The following is a 21,991-nucleotide window of genomic DNA, read 5'->3' on the forward strand; positions in this document are numbered from 1 at the left end:
ACGATGAAGAACTAGATATTACTATGTTTAGTTTTAGCAATCCATGCTTTTTCCCCCTCTGGTTACTTCCAAGGAAATATACCATAAAATAGTTTTATAAACACAAATACTATAATCAAAGGAATACCAAAAATTAAAAAATGTCAGCTGCTTGTGGTGGTTTGAATAAGAACAGCCCTATAGGCTTGTATATTTGGATGCATAGTCATCAGTGGCATTTATTTAAGAAGGATTAAAATGTGTAGCCTTGTTGGAGGAAGTGTCACTGTAGGTGAGCTTTGAGGTTTCCAAAGCCCAAGCCAGGTTCCATGGTTCTTCCTGTGGATCAGGATGCAGAACTCTCAGTTACGTCTCCAGCATCATGTCTGCCTTTGTGCCACCATGATTCCCACCCTGATGACAATGAACTAAACTTCTGAAACTGGAATCAACTCCCAATTAAATGCTTTCCTTTATAAGAGTTTCCATAGTCATGGTGTCTCTTCACTGCAATACATTACTAAGACACAACTCTTGTCTAAAGCTTACTGATTGCTTTTCTTTCTCTGTTTTCTAGTACTTACAGCTCCGATTCAACAAGCCAGTTCGCTATGCAGCAACCGTTATCTACATCTTGCAGACGGTAAGAACTAAGGGTTGTGGAAAATGAAGGTGAAAAGGTACAGTTCCAGATCTGCTTATTTGTGGGCAAATGATCTCAATTAATGGACAGCTTTGTTTCTAAGAAGTTACTACCTTTTTCTAAAGATAACAATTTTAAGATGTATAATTACCATAAGATGAGTCCACCCAATATAGATTCCTTTTTTCTGAATGAAGAACTAGTAACAAATTGTAAGCTGGTTATGGTAGCTCAGACGTTTAATGCCAGCATTTCAGAAGCAGATGCAAATAGATCTACCTGAATTCATAGATATTCTGGTTTACATAGAGAGTGGGGCTAACCAGGACTAGAAGTAAGACCTTTTCTTAAAGCAAGCACAATGTATATAAAAAGCCAAATTCTTAGAGGGCACATGGCAAACATTTTTTTTCAAGTTTATTTCATTCTCTAACTTTTAAAAATTTAATTATGAAATGATGAGGTAAGTTATTTTCATTATGAGACATGTTTTACTTATTGACCAGGCTTGAAGTTCTCTTGCCTCTGTATCACAAGTCCTGGGATCAGGCATGCACTACTATGCCTGGCTGAAATTTTAAAACCAATAAGGTGAATCACCGCAGAAATGACTGCATTTCTATAAGGTCTTTGCCTCTAGTGCAGGCATTTCCATTACCACACCTACTTCTCCCTGATGAGCTTCTGCTCTCATGGGCTGTAGATTCTGTAAGCCGCCACCGCGCACACAAAAGCTGCTTCCTACTACTACTGTAAACTTGAGAAAAGCCCATTGAGTCCTGTGTCTGAGACGTCCCACTCACAGAGACACAGAGATGGAGATTGATGTAACAAACAAGAGGTTTTACTAGTCCAGTGCACTAGGGTTGTTCTGCAATCAGGGCAGAGGCGACACCCGGGAACAAAAGGACAAAGGCACAGACTTTTTATACAGATTTAGGGGTACAAATTACATCAGCAAGGTTACAGTTTAAACAGTTGTGGCACTTCTAGAATGGAGTGTTTATTTAGCAAATTCTTGTGGAGCTCCCTGGTGGGAAGGTCCTGACAGCTGATGTTTTCTAAGACAGCTTTTGTCTGCTTGGTCCCCACATTCCACATTCCTCCCTTTCCCTTGGGAATATCTGAATCCTGAGATCATTTGCTATCCTGCTATACCTCATCTCGATTTAACCCTAGATATTGATGTCTCAACATCATAACCTGTAGTGTATTAATACGTTCCCTAATGAACGTGAGCAAGCAATTAAAAATGCAAGGGCAAAAGTCAGCATAAGTACTAAAATCACGAAAGGCACCATAATGGCAGAAATCAAAGTAATGAGCCAGGAGAAAGAGTTGAACCATGATTCAAACCACCCCTGGTTCTGCTCTCTTTCTCTCTTTCTTTTTGCCAGTCCTTCTCTAATCCTTGCCATAGAATCTTTTATCATTCCTGGATGGTCTATAAAAAAATCAGCATTCTTCCCTAAGTGCAGCACAAAGAGCCCCTTGTTGGAGAAACAGGAGATCAAGGCCCTCCTATTCTGGAGTACTAACTCTGACTAGGAGGTTGAGGATTCTTGATGTTTTGAGATGGAATTTTCCTATTCTTGTATATCTGCATCTACAGCTGAAAGACCCCCCAGAGTGGGGAGACCTTCACTCAAGTCTCAGGATGATGCGACCCCCCAAGAATTCACGTAAGACCATCCTTGCTGTAATAACATGAGGTTTATCAATAGGAACCAGTGCACTGGGGTCGAGACTGGTATCCCACACAGGGGCAGAGGAGTTCGACCCCGAGTAGCTGAGAGAAGGATTATTTAAAGGAAGAAGCCACAACCCAAGGGAGTAGGGATGGCGTCATTGGAGAATGTTGAGAATACCAGTGAAAAATCACAAGGAAAAGCTTCCTTTCTCTCAAGATTGCTTTTAAGATTGTAATCTAACTTTATGGTCAGCTAGTTCCTAAGAGAAGCATCCTGTTATCTTTACAAGGTCAAGATCACATACCTAAGGGCCTTATCTTAAGCCCTTTTATCTAGTTTCTGGCAGAGCAGGCTCAAGAAATGTGACCTTTTACCTACTTATAGGCAGAGAGCAGGTCTGGAATTTGAGGAATTTAGGGCTTCTTAGGGGTGAGGTAGCATTTTTAAACGTCTGACTTTTTGGCTGCATTTTTTACTCTTTCATGGCAGCCTGCAAGCCTTTAAAGCTTTGATCTTGTATGACCAAGGTGGAGGCTCCCATGGCAGCGCCTGCTGCCCCTAGCCCCAGACCCAATAAGACAAAAAGTGTAATACCTAGGGGTTCTTTCTTGGTCCTTGGCAGGCTGTCATCCCAAGGGGATAAAAGCTCTCCATAAGGGTGGTAAATAAGTCTGGGGATTTGCTGTACCAGGATACAGAAGCCTTGGGTATCTCTCAAGACTTGCGGGTTGACACAAGGGGTGAGTCCTGAGGAACAGGCCCACCATCCTTTCATAGGTGGGAGGAGGTATCATAGATAAAGATTGGTTACAGAGGAATTTCTGTGAGGGGGGAATTTTTCCCCACACATAATCCAGACCCAGTGACTGCAGAAAGAGAAAGTTTGACATTTTTTCCCACTGTTGCCACCTACACTGGTTGACCTCCTTTGTTTGATTGACAGTCCCTATAAATGCTATGCCTTCATAATAAGGTGGTGGTGGGGGCATATCATAACACAGCCAAGCATGATTCTGTAGCTTTGGGATTGGTAGCATTAAGAGTTTTAAAAGCTTCTTTAATTAAATTAAAAGAGATGGAAGCCTTCTCCCAGAGGTCCAATGGTGGTAGCCGTGGGTGACATGCCCATGGTGGGTATGATCTTTCCTGATGTCCTTGAAGGAGTGGGGGGTTTCTGAGGTCTTATAACTGGGTTGGGACCAAGGGAGGCATAAAGGGCCTCTACCCATAATTTAATGGTGAATATTAACCCCTCATCGGGTCCTCTGTAACGGATTCTGAGGCCCCACGTATATCTTTTTAACCAATCTGTAGCCTTTTTCCCCTTTTCAGTGAAAGTGACCCAGAGAGGGTGACACCAATTCCATTTACATTCTTCTATATAGTGATCCCCTCCCCCATAATTCCCATGGGAATAGTTAACGGCTACTCTGATGTAGTCCCAACTTGAGGTAGGATTCCAATATGCCTGTCCCATTGTCTCACACCCCCAACTTTTACAATAAAAATGGAGTTTACCCCCACACTTAGGATTAAGGGATCTATCACAATGGAACCCAGGGCAAACATAGAAGTATTGTGTTTGAAGTAAACTTCTCCAGTGGGCGTGACAATAGCCTGCCCATGCACGTCTTCTGCCCTGCCATTCTGAAGGACAGGTAAGGGGAACCTTCTGAAGATCTGAGTGTCCCTCTAGGTCCCAGCCGGTAGCCCCGATAGCCAGTTTGCAGATGTCAGGGAAAAAGTCCGGCCACCATTGGTTGGGTGTGGTGACCTTGGATGTGCTCCATACTATGTCTCCCGAGTCATTTATCACCATCCAGGTTGTTATGTGGTTGGTGAGGGCTGGCACTAGTTGGGCCCAAGGGAAAGGGACTAAAATATAGTACCATTGTCAGGAGGAGACGCCTCATCCTCGGTTCTCCTGATGACTTTTAATTTTAAAGGATCTTCAGTAATCTGGAACCTCCAGCTGAGTTGGGCTTTGTTTTCTTCTCCTGCTGAAGTAGCAGGCTTCACATGGGATGTGTGGATGCAGGCAGCTATCCCATCTACCTTGATGGCTGTCGGGGTAGTCAGCAACACTAGGTATGGTTCTTTCCAGAGAGGTTCAAGTGTCTGGGCTTGGTGTTGCCGCATGTAGACTGAGTTTCCGACTAGGAACCGATGGGATGTCTCAGAGGTCCCTGGCTCGTAGGTGGCTGCCAACTGCAACCACACCTCCTTCTGTACCACCTGCAGCCCTTTTAACCTGGCGTATAAATCATTATTACTGTGACAGGTTGGCTCAATAACGTCCCCTAGCAGGGTCAGGGGTGCTGGGGTCCCATACAGGATCTCAAAAGGAGTCAAACTAAAGTGGGAAGGGGTATTTCTGATCCTGAACAAGGCCAGGGGAAGGAGCACCACCCAGTCTGTGCCAGTCTCTATGGTCAATTTAGTTAAGGTCTCTTTTAGAGTTCTATTCATCCTCTGTACCTGTCCTGAACTCTGAGGTCTATAAATGCAATGAAGTTTCCAATCGACCTCTAAATATTTAATCCCTGATTTACCTTGGCAACAAAGGCAGAGCCGTTATTGGACCCAATTACCTTGGGCACTGCCAATCAGGGAAAAATTTCTTCTAGTATCTTCTTGACCACCACCATTGCAGTCTCTTGCCTGGTGGGGAAAGCTTCTACCCATCCTGAGAAGGTGTCTATGAAAACCAGAAGATATTTGTAGCTGTACTTGCCTGGTTTGATCTCCATGAAGTCTACCCCCCAGTAGACTCCTGGCTGGTCCCTTTGGTCTCTTTTACCGGGGTCAATTCTGTATCTGCAAGCATTGACCTTCTGACAGGGTACAAATTGTGAACCACTTGTTCTACCAGATGTTTGAGTCCTGGAATGTGGTATTTAGAGCTCAAGGCTGTTTGAGTTAACTTGCTTACCCCTAGATGAGTCCACTGATGCACCTGCTTTATCATTGCTTTTGCCTGTTCTTGTGGCGGTATTCTCTTACCTGATGGGGTCACCCAGACCTCTTCTTCTGATTAAAACGATTTTCAGGATCTCTTGAGATGCCAGATCCTCAGTGGAGTACTGAAATCTAAGTTCAGGCAACTCGGGTTCTTTGACCACCATCACTGGAGTTGCTATGGAAGCTGCCACCTAAGCTTCTTGTTCTGCCAAATTATTTCCTCCAGCTATACAGGAATCACCTTTTTAGTGGCCTGGACAGTGGATAATACTTACTTTTGTTGGTTTGTACAAGGCCTCTCGTAACGCTGGAATCTCAGACTTGTTCTTGATTTCTTTTCCTCCTGAGGTCAGTAACCCCTGCTTATCGGTAGATGGCACCATGGACTTGGGCTGTGGCGAAGGCATATCTACTATCTGTGTAGATGTTGATCTTTTTGCCTTCTCCTAGCTCAAGAGCTTTTGTGGGAGCAATGAGCTCAGCTTTCTGAGCAGAGGTTCCCTCTGGCAAAGGTTGTGCCCATATAACCTGCTGCCCATCAATCACAGCCGCACCTGTTCTTCTCTGCCCTTCTTCTAGGTAACTACTCCTATCTGTGAAACAAGTTTCTTCTGCGTCAGACAAGGGCTGGTCGGACAGGTCCTTGCACCAACCGTGTGCCTCAGCGAGCACTTGCTAACAATTGTAAATGGGAGGTTCAAGGTCAGGGTCCAGGAGAAGGGTGGCTGGATTTGGCCTGGGGGGAGGGGGCGGGAACGTAATCCTGTCAGAGTCGAGCAGTAAAGTCTGATAATGGGTCATTCGGGGATTTGTGAGCCAAGGATCAGAAGGCTGGCAGACTATACTCCTCAGGGCATGTGGGGCTGATATTACCAGGTCGTGTCCCAAAGTCAGCTCATCAGCATCCTTGACCAACACTGAGATCATGGCCATGATCCTCAGACAGGCGAGCCACTCAGAGGCCACAGGGTTTAATTTCTTTGAGAAGTACGCCACTGGTCTCTTCCACAGCCCCAGTTTTTGAGTCAGATCCACTTTGGCTATGCCCTTATTTTCTGCCACGTATAGATGGAACGGCTTAGTCACATCAGGAAGCCCCAGGCCCGCGGCTGACATGGGGGCTGTTTTGATAGTGTCAAAAACTCTTTGTTCCTTTTCACCCCATACAAAAGGCTGTTTATTCTTGGTGAGAGGGTAGAGAGGGGCCGCCATTTCAGCAAACCCAGGTATCCATAGGTGACAGAAGCCTGCCATGCCCAAGAATTCTCTAACCTGTTTCTGACTAGTGGGATGTGGGATGTGAAATAGTTTCCTTTCTGGCATCTTCCCCTCCCTGAGCAGGTACCCCCGGTAACTGACCTTTTGGCAGCATATGTGGGCTTTCTTTGCTGAGGCAAGATAGCCCAACTCCCCCTGTTCTGTGAGAAGATGTTTAGTCCCTTCCAAGCACAGTTCTTCGCTGGACGCAGCCAAAAGGAGGTCATCTAAAACCTACAAGAGGGATACCTGAGGATTGGATGCCCAGAAGGTGGCTAGTCTTGGTGTAGAGCCTCATCAAAAATAGTGGGGAGTTCTTGAAGCCCTGAGGTAAGAGGGTCCGTGTGAGCTGGCCTGTTATGCCTGACTCCAGATCCTTCCACTCAAAGGCAAAGTGCTCTTGGCTCTTAGGGGCCAGGGATAGACATCAAGACATCTTTGAGGTCCAGTACAGTATACCAGGTCCTAGAGGGAGGCAAGGAACTCAACAGATTATATGGGTTAGGGAGCATAGGGTGGAGGTTGGGCACTCATTTGTTCACTTCTCTGAGATCCTGGACAGATCGGTAGTCATTGGACCCAGGCTTTCGTACTGGGAGGAGAGAAGTATTTCATGCGGACTGGCATTTCTGCAGGATCCCCAATTGGAGGAAGTACAAGATAAGGGGCCGAATCCCATCTCAGGCTTCTTTAGACATTAGATACTGACAGATGGCGACTGGGCTGGCCTGGGCTTTTAGGTCCACGAGTCTGATTCTTAGCTTTTCCCATTCCTGCTGTCTCAGCCCAAGCCTGTGGGAATTTCTGTAACCACCAGTCTATATCTTCAGTTCTATAATCTTTATTCTCAAAGAGTCTAACTTCGTAGTCAGCACCTGGATGGGTTCTCTCTGTCAGCCTCTAACCTGGGGACCTTCTGGGAAGAAATGGATCTGTGCTCCCATTTTAGTGAGACAGTCTCTTCCCAACAAGGGGTAAGGGTATTCGGGGATGACGAAGAATGAGTGAGTTACCCGGCCCATGCCTAGGTCCACTGTTCTTTGGGTAGTCCCTGAGTATTGTTTGTTCCTGTGGCCCCTTGGACCCAGGACTTCCTTTTAGAAATCGGCCCATCTGATTGCAGGAGGACCAAATGCTATGCTCTTGTGTCTACCAGTAATCGCGTGGCCTTTCCTTCCACTGCAAGGATTACTCTGGGTTCGGGGAGGGAAACCGAACCCAATCCTCCCTATTCACTGTCACTGTCCCCTTGAACGGTCAGTTCTTTAGGTCAGTTCCTTTACAGTAGGTGCACTGGTCCTTGGCCAGGGGTTCTCTTCCGTTGCCAGGTACTACCTTGCTAGGTTCCCTAGACTCTGTAACTACTGTGGCCAAGATTCTGTGAAGACTTTTTCCTGCCTCTTTTCTCTCCTTAATTCTCTAGCTTTCTGCTCTCTCTGTTTCCTGTTTGTTTTTTTTGTTTTTTTTTTTTTTCTTCTGTCTCTCGGTTATGAAATACTCTCTCAGCAACTAGCACTAGCTCTCTCAAAGACTTATCTTGTAACCTTTCTAATTTCTGCATCTTCTTCCTGATATCTCAGCTCGACTGATCAATAAAAGCAACCGCAACCGTAGCCTTATGCTCCTCACTACTGGGATCATAAGGAGTGAACTGGCAGAAAGCCTCCATGAGCTTTTCTAAGAAAGCTGACAGAGATTCGTTCAGTACCTGGACCACCTCTCTCACCTTTGTCAAATTTGTGGGGCATTTCGCTGCCCCTCTGAGACCTGTCAGCAGAGCCTGGCGATAGACTTTCAGATGCTCCCTACTTTAGGCGTGTTGAAGTCCCAGTCTGGTCTGGTCAGTGGAAAACCTGCATCAATATCTACTGGAAAAAGGAGGGTCGCCCGTCTGCCCCAGGGACATCTTTCCTGGCCTGGAGAAGAATACGCTGTTTCTCCTCAGTGGTGAACAGAACCTGTAAAAGTTGTTGACGGTTGTCCCAAGTGGTTGGTGGGAAAAGAGGAGTGACTCAATGAGGTTAGTTAGACTCTGAGGATTCTTGGAAAAGGAGGGGTTGTGAGACTTACAGTTGTATAAGTCGGCTGCTGAAGATAGCGAATACTGCAGGGGCTGGAGGCCCTCATCGTAGGGGGGCCATAGGCTTGGGGCGTCAAGATGTTTGTCTGGTCTGGGGCCATTCCTCTCCTGCTGCGAGTCCCTTGTGCAGGTCCCTCTGGTCCTAAAAGCAGACTTTCTGCTCCCTTTCTTTCCTCTGGCAGGGCGGAGGGGCCTGCAGCCGATGGTGCAGTGTGGAGCCGGAGATTAGGAGGATAGGGAGGAGGGGGGTCCAGAACGTCATGAGGACGTTTTTCTTGGCTTGGTCCTGTACATTGAGAACAGACACCCATGGGCTGACCCATGGGGGAGGGCTAGATACCAAATCTTCCCAAACCAGAATATACGGGATCTGATCCCGGCGACTTTTAGGGCCTGCCCCAAAAACATGTCATTTGACCAATTGAATAAGAGTCAAGGAAAGAGAACCTAAAGCTAGACAACCAACCTTGAAGGAAGGCAACTCCGAGGCACGAAGATTCTCCCATTTATGCTTTTTCACCTCTACTGAGATATTGTGGGCCCTAGACTTCACTTCTGCCCAATGTTTAAGAGTCAAATTCAAGGGAGTTGCTACAATCTGTTCCATGCTGTCCAAAATTATCGTCAGTCAAGTGCACACGCAAGCAAGCAAAGTACAAGACCGATACAATCCTGCCACAAAAGGCAATCCTCGTTGAATGGTCTACATGTTTGTATTTTGAAGCCAGGGGACACACTTGGGATTCATATTCACATAGTTCTAGGTAATGGAATTCAGCTTAAAATAAATGGAAGTTAACTAATTTCCACCAGTGGGACAATTGCAAGTGTGTCTCACCTGGGTCTGCATCAGGTCCTCTACATATATGTTATGGAACAGGTGTACCTCTTTCTTTTGTTTGTTTGTTTGGTTGGTTGGTTTTGCCTGCTTTGGGACTCTTCCTGTTGGGTTACCTTGTCAGGCTTCCATATAAGGGCTTTTGCTTTGTCTTATTATGTCTTGTTTTGTTCTCTTTGGCTCTCTGTCATCTTTTAGAGGCCTGTTCTTTTCTAAAAAGATAATGGAGGAGGAGTGGATCTGGAGGAGATGGGAGGTGGGAAGGAGCTGGGAGAAATGGAGGGAGAAGAAATTGCTCTTAGGATGTATGAAACAAGAATTATTTTTCAATACAAAGTGAAACATGAAACCAGGAACAACAACAAAAAAAGACTAAGGTCAATAAAAAACTTTCAAGTCAGACTTTCTCCTCCACCAACTATCTGTCTGTTCCTGTGTCTACAACAGATTCTCTACACGGGAGTTGTGGTCTATGCCCCTGCTCTGGCTCTCAACGAAGGTGAGTTACTGGGCATACTTCATCTTAAAATTTCTGAATTCTCAGCTTTGAAAAAATGTATTGATACCTTGTGGGAGAGATATTCTCGTGGTCACTACATATGTGAAGCTCGAAAAGTGTACTCAATACCGAAAATAATTCAAAACTATTACTACTAGATTTTGCTTTGGAAATCTACTTGCTTATAAATACACAGTTAAGATGCGTGTGGTTTGTTTGGCTATTTCAGTTTTGTTTTCCAGTATTTGAAATGATGGCAGATTTGCTATTGTACATTTATAAGTTCCACATACATCTGTGTTGAAGACCAGTTCATAAAGCAGAAGATCTTAACATAAGAGTGAAAGGTGTCTATGACTACATTCAGATGTATTACTGATCCATTTGAGATAACAAAATCCCAGAAATAAAAATAAAGGAAAAATAATAGTACAAAAGACTCTTTTCTCAGTGACATTTCCCATATTGAAAGAACATAGCAGTGACATTAATTGAACTGGAAAGTACTAGTTCTTCAATAACTGCTTCAAGATTATTTCCTGCATTGCCTAGAATTACATCAATTATAAATTTAATATTAAAAATTAACAGCAATCTTGAATTTCATGTTTTTCCTCTGGGTGATGCTTACATATAGACCTTTACAAATAAATGATAGAGAGAGAAATTTCAGAATTAGTGTAGGTGGCTTCAGATTGCTCAACAAATTAGCTAAAAACAACAGCAGAACTGGACCTAGGATCTAAGCTAAAAAATCTGAGAAGGCCAATTTTGCTCTTACTTTTTGGCAGAGAAGTTTCCTTTAACGGTTTGTAATGACTTTTCTTCTTTTACAGTGACCGGTTTTAATCTATGGGCCTCTGTGTTTGCAACAGGAATCGTTTGCACATTCTACTGTAGTTTGGTATGTACAGAGCTGTGAAAACTATTATGAACTTCCTCCTACTATGGGATAAGGATACATTTCCAACAAGAGGCCATGTAATTGTGGAGGAATTTGCTATTCTTAAGCTAAAGGAAAGCAGCCTATTGCCTTATCTGTCATAATTTCTTGAGGAAGGTACTGTTATTAGCCTTAGATGTCTTTGTAATGTCAAAAGATAATTTGGGCTCTGAGCTTATTCAGAAAAAATAAAGCTTTATTGCTTTGGGGCCTCTATGGGTAGCAGCTTAGGGTGGGACTATCTCACTAGCCTTGAATCATTGCAGGAGTCTGAGGTGGCTTGAGTTTCATAACTCACTTTGATTCATGTGATGTAAAAAAAATGCACAATGTATCTGGTGAACAATTTAATTAAGGCTATACAACAACCAATTAAAATCATAAAATAATAAAGTTTTATTCTGAAGAATTAAATTGACATCAAGAAAATCATGTTTAATGGGAGATAATTTAGTGAAAGAAATCGCTCCTTAATCAGAAGATAAGTGACCCTTTGTAAGCTCTGAAAAAAATTTTCCTCCTTAAGAATACTTAGGAATTATAACATTAAATTTCTCTAAATACTAGAAGAAAAATGACAAAATGCACATATATGAATGATTAAGGACAGCTGTCATTTAATAAATCTAAAGGTTCTGTGGTTGTTTTGCCTCATATTTATAGATTACATTTAATATTTTGATTATAAAAGTTCTCAGTTCTCAAGCAAACAGTGTGGTATTGATAGATTTTATATAGTTGTGACAATCGAGATCAATAAATATTTACTTTGTGCCCATGCCCATTTCACACCTTTAAAATCTTTTATTCTTCTGAATCATTATATAATTTTCTGCTTATACTACCAGTTATTATCAACTAGGTACATTGTCTATAATCCATAGCAAAGAAAAATAACTGATATATTATAGCTGGCTATACATGTCTTTGGCATTATGCTTATATAATAACCCTTGGTAAGATATGTTATGATAATATACAACTGAAGATATGCCTTATACCCTATACTTCTCAACATTGAAACATTTATCTTTAACACATACTTCTTCACACTTTCCTTAAGAAGAGGCTCCTTCTCTGTCTTATATGATCATGTATGACAATTTTTTTTGCTCTAATAGAAAAGCAACTAGACTCTAGACATAGCTTTTAGATATGAAGCTGAGATTGCACAGAAAACCATAGCTCCCACCACTCCCAAACACTTATAAATAACAAAACAATGCAATATAAAAATAATTTAAATGTGTGGCAATCAGTACTCTTTTGGTTTTTTTTTTTTTTTTTTTTTTTGGTTTTTTTTTTCGGAGCTGGGGACCGAACCCAGGGCCTTGCGCTTCCTAGGCAAGCGCTCTACCACTGAGCTAAATCCCCAACCCTGGCAATCAGTACTCTTATTTGGAAAGTATAAGTAGTGTTTGGGCAAGAAGGATCAGGCTTCCCAGAGGGCAAGCGGGCAAGCTCATAAGTGTCTCTTTATTGTATTAATGAGTTTTGGAATCCTGTGGATATAGATGAAGTTGGGACTTTCTTACTAAGTTTAGACCTTTTTTTTAAAAAAAGTAATTCTTTTTATTTAAGGCATTTGTTATAGCAACGGAAAGCTAACATCTTTATTTTGAAGATATTTTTCTTTTAGCAGATATGGAATTCTAGAAAATCAGAGGCATTTTTTTACTTTGATTTCTGATGAAAAGTTGGCTGTTCTTTATGTGTGCTTGTGAATTTAGTATGTCTCTAACTGCTGCTGTAACACTCAATGTACCCAATTGTTGTGAAGCATTAGGGTTTTAATTGTAAGTATGGAAAATGATTTGGCTGTCTTCTGATTTCCTCCCCTGTACTTTTCCCTGCCTCCTCCCCATCTATACCCAGCCACACCATGTGGTGTTCCTCACAGGTCACACCATTCTCAGAGACCTCCTTTTCTTGTACTGTTGTCCTTAGTTGCTAATTCTGTGGTCTGATTTTTTTTTAAATAGTATTACTTTCTGTATTCTAGGCTAGCCTAGAACTCATAGTTTTACCTTATATACACTTCCCACACCATCTTTTTACCTGAATCTGAGTATGCAACCTGAGTCCTCACAAATGCTAGGGAAGCACTTTACCACCGAGCCAAGCCTAGGTGTGTATATGTTTTCCACTCTTAGTTGAGCCATATTGTCCTCCTCTTTGTACACTATGTCTGACACCTGGAAGCAGGATATTTTGGGGTTTGAGGCTGCATTCTTTTTTATATTCTCAACCTGTAGGGAATGATCCCTTGGGGTGGGGGTCACATATCAGATTCGTGATTCATAACAGTAGCAAAACTAGTCATGAAGTAGCTACAGAATCATTTTATGGTTAGGGGTCACAACATGGGGAACTGTATTAAAGGGCTGCAGCATTAAGAAGGTTTAGAACCACTGCTCTAATGAGTGTTAGGCTTCCTCATACTATGAACTATTACAGATTACTTTAGCTTTTGTCAAGGCTGTTCGGCTTCCAGAACAAACCTAAAGCTGGGTGTGGTGGTACATGCCTTTAATCCCAGCACTCACCAGGCAGAGGAAGGCTAAGTTCAAGGCCATCCTTATCTATACGTTCATTCAGTTCCTGGACAGTCAGAACTATAGAGACCTGGTCTCAAAACAAAAAAAGCAAACTTTAAAAGTTAATTGAAGGTGTACTGGTTTCTGCCCTAGAATTCACTATTGCAGACAAGGCTGAACTTGAATTTGTGGCAGTCCCAAATGCCTTTGTGTCCTGAGAGGCAGAACTACAAAGAGTCCCTTATTGCTGTGTGATGCATTGTATCACTCTCTGTTGAAAGCAGCAAGCAGTATAGCAAGGCGGGCTTGTCCTTAGGCTGACAGACTTCCGTGCATTCTCTGTGAGCTGAGCAGCAGTAGCAAGGTCCTTCCAGCCTTCTTTTTCATCATGCACATCATGGAAGAAAAGGAAGTTGTGGTTTCATGTAATTTCTGGCAGACTTGGAGACTGTGGGAAGGTCCTGGCAGTTCCATCAGTTAATTCTTAACATGTTATGGCAAAACAAGAAGTTTGCTTTATGAAAAGTGATAGGTGGACTGAGTACAACAGGGAGGCTTTGGGGTTCTCCTGAGGTGACTGCCTTTGTATCTACTTGAGGGTTTGGTGGCTGAGAAATAATTTCCCTCCCTCTGGTTCTGCAGCAGGTAAGACTAAAGTTTGGGGTGAAGTGGACTAGAACTCTAATCCTGGGTTTCTCTTTACCAAGTGGGTAAGGCCTCTATCTCCTCTGCCAGATTGCTTACCTGAAATATAGCATGAAGGTCTACTGAAAGAGCAGGCTTCAGTAGGTGGTGCTGTTTTTGTGACTGCTAGTTCAGGTGAGGGTTCCAAGACCTCTGCTGGGAGGTGGTACATGGCTCAAGGTCAGTTAGCATCAGAACTTTGGCTTCCCATCATAGTACTGTTAGGATGCCCAGGGCTGGGTTAACATTCCTTGCCTGGCATCTGGTTGGTCACCTGTATACATTTGTTAGCATCTCATTGTTTAGGGCAGAAGTCATCAATCCAAACCCCATGGAGTAGGTATACCCAGAAGGGGGCTATCGCCCATGTGCAGGTGGAGCTCCTGTTATCATACTGGGTGGTGCCTGGAACTTGACCTACACAGATGTTTACAGTAGCACAATTTGGGCAGATTGTGGGATGACAGTAAAGTTTCTATGCAATATGCTTTTATTAGCTTGGAAACAGCCTGAACCAAAAGATAGTTAAAAGTGGCCAAAAATATTTAAAAATAATAGTCATTTGTTCCTTACATGAATACTTTCAGATGAACATTAAATTACTGAACACATGGAATCCCAGTAAGGCAGGTGAACACCCAGTGCTGCATGTGTGGGCACTCCTTTGTAGCAATGGGATGACTCTTCCCAGTTGTTTGGAGGTTGTTCCAGAATAGGTAACAGGAAGACAGGGCTGCCTGTGTTGTCATTGCTCATTCTGTGACGGAGGCTGACACAGAACCCTGGCCCTTGTTGACATCACTGATGCACACCCACTGTCCATCCACCGGCTCTTTCCACAGGGTCACCTTATTGTCTCCACCTGACACAGCCAGGATATTTGCTGTGATGGACCAGCTCACGTGCCACACGACATCATTGAACTTGTGAAGGAGTTTAGGTGACCACATATTGCCTGAAGCGTCATCCCAAGTCCAAATAAACACTCGACCATCCTGAGAGCAGCTGGCAATGGTGCTGGTGGGCAAGCCAATGGAGGGGGCCCAGGCAAGGTCTCGAATCCACTCGCTATGTGCCTCTAGCTTTTGCTCCTCCTTCCACTGGCCATCTTCTTCTTCCCTCTACAACTTGATGAGGTGTCACAGCCACCTGATGCAAGCTTCTTGATGTAATTGGGTTTCTGTCCCGATGGTTGGTCTATAAGGCTTCCAGGCACAACAGCTGGGGCCCAACTGACAGCGTTACAGCCAATCATGTGAGCAGTGTTAATCTTCTTCACTTCCCACTGGCCTTCCCCTGTATAAGTCAGCAGCGAGATGGCACCATCTTAACTCTCACAGGCCAGGATCAGGCCACAGTCACGAGGGCCCAGCAAACAGAGTTCACTGAGGAGTCATGTCCTGCGTGTGCTCGTGGGTCTTTTCCCAGGTGCCGTCTTCCTCCTTCCAGATAATGACTTTCCAGTCATAGTAACAGGAAGCCAGGATATTGCCATACATGGGGTGAGCCCAAGCCACCTGCCACACTGGCCCCTCATGTCCTCTGAGGTCTGCAATGAGGATCTGCCCTCCATTTCACACATCAAAAATTTAGACGGACCTATCCGAGGAGCAGGTTGCTAGGTGGGTGCCATAATAGTCCATCTGCGCATCATGAATCATGTCCTCATGAGAGGTATACACAGTGTTAATTATTGACACCATAGCTGCAACAGCGGCGACTCACAGCAAGTTTAGACCTCTTGAGGGATCTGAAGTTACTCGAGTTTAAAAACTCACTTTGATTCATGCAATACACAAAAAGTACAAATTGTATATGGAGAATAAATCCAGTTTAGCACTATAAAATAATGCAATTAAAATCCTAAAGTAATGTATCATCAGAAATAGAATGTAATGAGATACCAAGAATGAAGACTAGCAAGACTCAAACAAGATTTAGCCTCTAAGGAATACCAATTGCAATACTGAATTGCAAGATGTTGAATAAGGAACAGATATGCATAAAATAGTACAATAAAGTGCTATATTGGTACATTATGTAGTATGTTGTACAATGATTTACTATATTAGTAATAATTTACTATGTAATATATCCTGACTAGTCAGGTTACAATTATTACAATGAACTGAATTTATTTGAAGAGAAGATTGTCATTTTGGAAGATACATTTGAAGAAATAGTGACATTTCAGAGAGATGATGAATGAAAGAAAAAATGAAGATATATTGATAACAAAATGAGATTTAATTTTATTCAATTGTAGTCTAGAAGGAGAATATACCAAGAATAGAGAAAAGACAGTATTACTTATAGTATGTTTGAAGTACTTTAGAACTGATAAAATGTAGAAATCTACAAGTTTAGTATGTGACATCTTTAAAGATGAGAATAAAATTCCATTTCAGTGAAAGCACTTAATAATATACACAGGAAGATCTGAAATAAAGCTGATGATGTAAAAAGAGGCTATGTAGGAACTTTTCTGGCAGATTTTCTAGCAATTTCTATTATTTATTAAGGCTGGAAACAGAGAAATCGTATATTCAATGATGGAGAAAACACTACTCTTAAATTATAGTTAAGTTCCCAACAAAGCTATCTGTGAGGGACCAAGTATCAGTTAACCAGAGTCTTTACAACTAACAAATCATCCCCAAGGATTATTATAAAGGAAATACTATGAAGGGAATGGAAACACTGACTATCTTAAATAGTGTAGTTTTTGAAAAGAAAGGAAATGTAAACCGAGTGACCCTAATCCAAAAGTCCAATATGCCACCCAAATCTTACATTTATTATGAGTGGGCAGGATGCTCAAAATGTTTTAGACTTTAGAACATCTCAGATATTGTACTAACAATATCTGAGTTAGTACTAACAACTCTATCATCAACTCTATATGAACCTTCCCCAATCTGTAAAGACTCTGAAATGTGAAACACTTCTTTACCTAAGCACTTCATAGAAAGGATCTCAAGCTTTGGCACTTGATAATTGTTGTTTTAATGTGGTTTATAAGTAATATTATTACATTTTATAATTATTATTTGTAATATAAAATATGAAAAACATAATTATTATGTATTGTTATGGGTTTAAAGAATGAACCTGGCAAAATATGAAGTGATAACATGTGAGTTAGGAAGACAGCAATAAGATTTAAAACTTTCAAAAATCTTGAATTTGGAACACATTGTATTCTTTAAAATTTGACATTCATTAATGGATGAGAAAATTTCAGGAGGACCTATGCAATAAAACAGCCAAAATGAGAAAGTGGAGTTTAAATAAAGCATCTCAAGGTATCTAAGCAAGAGAATAGGAAAATAGGTATTGACAGAATAAGAAAAACTCAAAAGTAAGTAGGAATAAGTCTTTGTTTCAATAGTCACTGCATAAAGAAAAAGAAAAACAGTTATATACTTGAACCAACTCTGTGCTGCCAATCTTTGTTACACAGTCTGTATGCCTAAAACCAGCATTTTTTCATGTTGATGGACTCAACAGATTATTGCTTTTAACCATTTCGCAGAGTAACAAGCTTGTTAGTGTGGGGTTGAAATTCTTCATTAGCTGTACCCAAGTCCCTCATCTATCCTTACCCCACTAAACCTATGTTCCATCTCTTTTCTGTCTAGCTAGGCAAGAGTGACTGTGCCTCCCCAAAAGGCAAATTATTTCTCCTGCAGTGACTTTCATATTTTACTCTCTTTATTCTTTGATCTTGTGAATGAACACTTGGGAAATAATCAGTGGAAGAGGTTTTTAAAAATGATTACTGCTATCCAGGTCATTTGTAATTTAGTGGTCAATGCAAGAAGACTAATTAAACAATAGTGAGAGGGAAAGAGAGAGGAAAGAGAGAGAGAGAGAGAGAGAGAGAGAGAGAGAGAGAGAGAGAGAGAGAGAGAGAGAGGAAGGAGGAGGGAGGGAGGGAGAGAGAGAGAGAGACATTTCCCAGTCTGTACTCTTGGATGATGTCCAGTTATGTGCAGAATCTTATACAACTAATGCTAAGTATGCTCTGAAAATGGATGCCTTTAATATTTCCTCTTCATAATACTGAAAAACTGAGGTTTGAATCAGAAACAAATTAACATCTTTGTTTTTTGAGACAGGGTTTCACTTTTTCCACTGAATCCTGGAACTTGATATGTAGACGAGGCTGGCCTCAAACTCACAGAGATCTGATTGCCTTTGCATCCTAAATTCTGGGATTAAAGGCATGTGTTACTGTGCTTCTTGAGTTTAGCATCCTTAAAGACAATCAAGATAGTGCTATATTGGAGATGTGTATGTGGTTGGGGGGGATTTATTGTTCTTCAAAATATGATTTGAAAACTACGCAAATACAATGCTTTTAGCAGAGACTTCAATGATTAAGATTAAGATTATGGTTTAATTTTAATAACCAAGTAAATGGTGGGCAACTCCAGTGTCTCTTTTCCTCTCAAACTAAAGATAAGTGTTTCAACTTTTCATAGAAGTTACTGACACTCTGGAGGAGTAACAGGATGGTAATTCTATTTTTTTAGTGTTAAAAATATCACCTCCTTTCATTTCCCTGGCACTTACTCACTTGCAAAACACACTTATATGCCACTTCTTTTAATTTTTCCCTAATTGCCTTTGCCGTGTTCATGATGGTCCTAGGGGACTCAAGTGATGGAATGCTACAACGAGCTCTCATTTTTCTCTTTCTTTTCTGCACACGTGTTTTCAGCAAGAACTCTACATTAGAATCACTTGTGGAACTTTTAAAACTCAGGAAGAAAAGAACACAGCTGTAGTCTCAGTTAATTCTTCAGTTAATTTAGGACCCCCGTAAAGGAATAGGACATTGTTTTCTTTCTGCCCCCTCCTCTACAAGAGAGGCATTTTTGGCATATTCACTGCTTTAATCTCTTGCTTAATAATTATGGTGAACTTAACTATTTAAGTAAGCTTTCTGAAACTCTGGTTTGTCTAACCATTATGCTGATTTTAAAACTCCTCACTGCTTATATATGTAGAAACTGATATTTATTCCTTCTTAGCTGCTACTTGAGAAGTGTGTGTCTCTGTCTTTGTCGTCTGTCTCTCTGTGACTTGGTCTCACTGTTTGTCTCAATCAATAGTTCATTAAAACTCTAAATTTGTCCAGCTGGACCTTTGTGTGTGCACTGAATTTTTTCACTACTTCCTCTTCTGTATTTCATGCACTATGAGAATCTTATCTCTTGAATATCTCTCAAAAACCACAGAGTTCTTTTTCCTTTTCTGCCCTGCTTCAAACCACTGATTATTTTGGGTATCAAGAATAACTTGGAATTTTCTAATCTATGGCGGCCTTTTAATTCATAGTACCTAACCAATGGGTTCTGTGAAACAAATCTCATTGTATGGCTCCCATTGTCCTTGGGGAATTATTTAAATGGTCTTATCTAAATATATCCATTCTGACTTCCAGAAAATTTACCAATGTGCCTTTTGTTCTATCCACATTCCACATTTGCATCTCCCAGGGTTCTCTCATTTCCGAGAAACCTACATTTATTTTATCTTCATATCCCCTGGACATCATCTCAATTTGGTGTGGAACCTCATAAATTTTTATTCATTCTTCAGAATTTACCCTAATGTCACTTCCTCAGACCAGGTCATTACTCTACTGTACTTCTCAAAAGTAACTCATCTTTCATTACTCTTCCCACACTTTAAAGTAAAGATTTGTATTTATTCTTAATTTCCTATTCTATCATTAATCTTAAAAACTCATACAATTATTTCATGGGGACCTCTCTTCTTCACTTACTATTTTATTGATATATTAAACCCAGGACTTTACCTTTAAGAGATGTTCAGTAACAGCTCAAAATGAATTCAAATGTGATTCAGTAGTGGGAAGAATGTCTGAGTTGGAGGGGTTACAGATCTCATTTTCAATAACTTGTACTATTTTTCCTATTTTAGGGAGGTTTAAAAGCAGTGGTGTGGACAGATGCATTTCAGATGGTTGTCATGATTGTGGGTTTCTTAACAGTCCTCATTCAAGGATCAAATCATGTTGGTGGCTTCGACAATGTATTAGAACAAGCACGAAATGGATCCCGGTTAGACATTGTTGAGTATGTCCAATGCTATTTTTCATGCTTTATAAAATTTAATTAATTAAAATTTAATTATACAATGATAACAGTGTCACTGTCATTACCTTCGTTCTGTGTCACAGCTTTGATGTAGATCCTCTCAGACGGCATACCTTTTGGACAATCGCAGTGGGAGGAACTTTTACTTGGCTTGGAATCTATGGAGTGAACCAATCAACCATCCAAAGATGCATCTCTTGCAAAACAGAAAAGCATGCTAAGCTGTAAGTTGTCAATTAAGAAAAAAGTTCTACGTTATCTTTTACCTTAGTGAGTCATTAAAGTATGCATGCACGTGAAAACTAGAGGAGTTATTTCAGTAAAAACTATTTCCATTTCAGCATACTCTGCTTGGCTTTTCTCTTGATTAATTTCTGTCTTTATTTACTGAGAAACAAATAGACTAGATTGGGTGCATTCAGTACAGAAGAGGAGCAAATCACGTCTCTTGCTTATAGTCTCCATGGCAAGGTGGCACTGGTCATTTTTGATTCATTGTGTGTTATCCTTGGCTATAGCTTATTATTTTTTTTGGAGGTTAATTGAGACATACGTTGACAGTTTAAATCATTAATTTGAAAAACATGGTAACTGATGAATTAGGCAGCTTCATTTCAAATATGGCTATGGCACCACTGAGGGAATACAGGCCAGAGGCTTTTACAGTACAAACACAGAAGAAAGCAAGGAATACATGCATGCTATTGATTAAAGCTACACAACCACCTTGCTTACTCATTCATCCCAATGAGAAGCCCTAGTTCTTTGTTTATCACCTTCTCATAGCTTTACCTTAAGCTTCTGTTTCCCTAAATGTAGATACTTAGAAAAATGGAACAAATCAAGCTTTACTTTACATTTGCAAATCAGCCAAAGTTAACCCTCTGCTAATTCTATGCTTCAGGATTCTCTAACCCATGTTGCCAACCTTAACATTTCTAAGGAGAGATGTAAGAAGTATAAAATGTAAGGCCATGGTTATGTGGCTGCTGTGGCTCTCACAAGAATAGTTTACCTCAGAATATGAGAATAGGCACAGCTTGATTTTCTAGATTCCGGCAAAAATTCCAGAACAGTACACTTACTAGAGAGAAAACAAAGACATTTTTCTATTATTTTATACAACTATCAGAAACCCCCAAATTTCACTTAAAATGGAATTTCTCACCCCACCCAGAGATGCTCCTCTAGTCTAGTCACACAATTCTAAAGTATTTTCAATGTAAATTTCTTATTTTCACTCTGTGAGATATAGAATTGTCTTGAAATAACTCAACCATTTGTAAGTTGAATTCCACAGTGGGAACTACCACATCACTATACATTCACTATACATATATTTTATAATTCAAAATGAAGAGACAAGATATATTATCTGACATTCTATTCAACCAGTGATACACAATATTATATATATATATATATATATATATATATACAGTAAATTATATTAAATATGCTTTCCAAATACATGGTCATCACTTTATCAAATAGATGAAATGCTAAAATATAGATGGGGCTTTGATCTTAAAATTCATGTAAAATTCAAGTTCAAATAAAAATCTGCTTTTAGGTAATCTAGAATCATATATATATCAAGAGAATAATCTTTTGGTGAAATATAGAATTTTCTTCTTTCCCTTTAATATTCTGATATAGTTTTGAAATAGTATCTCTATTTATTCAAGAATAGCTCAGGGTTCTAGGTTTAAATTTTTCCTCCTTTGCCTCTTAAATTGTTAGTACAC

At 40.9% G+C, this 21,991-nt stretch overlaps 1 protein-coding gene and 1 pseudogene across 1 annotated transcript in view; one reads left to right on the plus strand and one right to left on the minus strand.

Moving 5' to 3' along the window:
* Slc5a12 (solute carrier family 5 member 12) overlaps positions 1 to 21,991 on the plus strand; it is a 50,273-nt gene that overhangs the window by 4,957 nt on the left and 23,325 nt on the right. Inside the window, exons 2-6 of the mRNA XM_032903870.1 lie at positions 557 to 622; positions 9,897 to 9,948; positions 10,785 to 10,852; positions 20,068 to 20,222; positions 20,327 to 20,467. Of these exons, the coding sequence (XP_032759761.1) occupies positions 557 to 622; positions 9,897 to 9,948; positions 10,785 to 10,852; positions 20,068 to 20,222; positions 20,327 to 20,467 (482 nt within the window). The remainder of the gene's footprint in view (positions 1 to 556; positions 623 to 9,896; positions 9,949 to 10,784; positions 10,853 to 20,067; positions 20,223 to 20,326; positions 20,468 to 21,991) is intronic.
* Positions 14,865 to 15,818, minus strand: LOC116901732 (annotated as a pseudogene).

This window comes from Rattus rattus, chromosome 5, assembly GCF_011064425.1.
Source record: "Rattus rattus isolate New Zealand chromosome 5, Rrattus_CSIRO_v1, whole genome shotgun sequence".
Classification (NCBI taxonomy): Eukaryota; Metazoa; Chordata; class Mammalia; order Rodentia; family Muridae; genus Rattus; species Rattus rattus.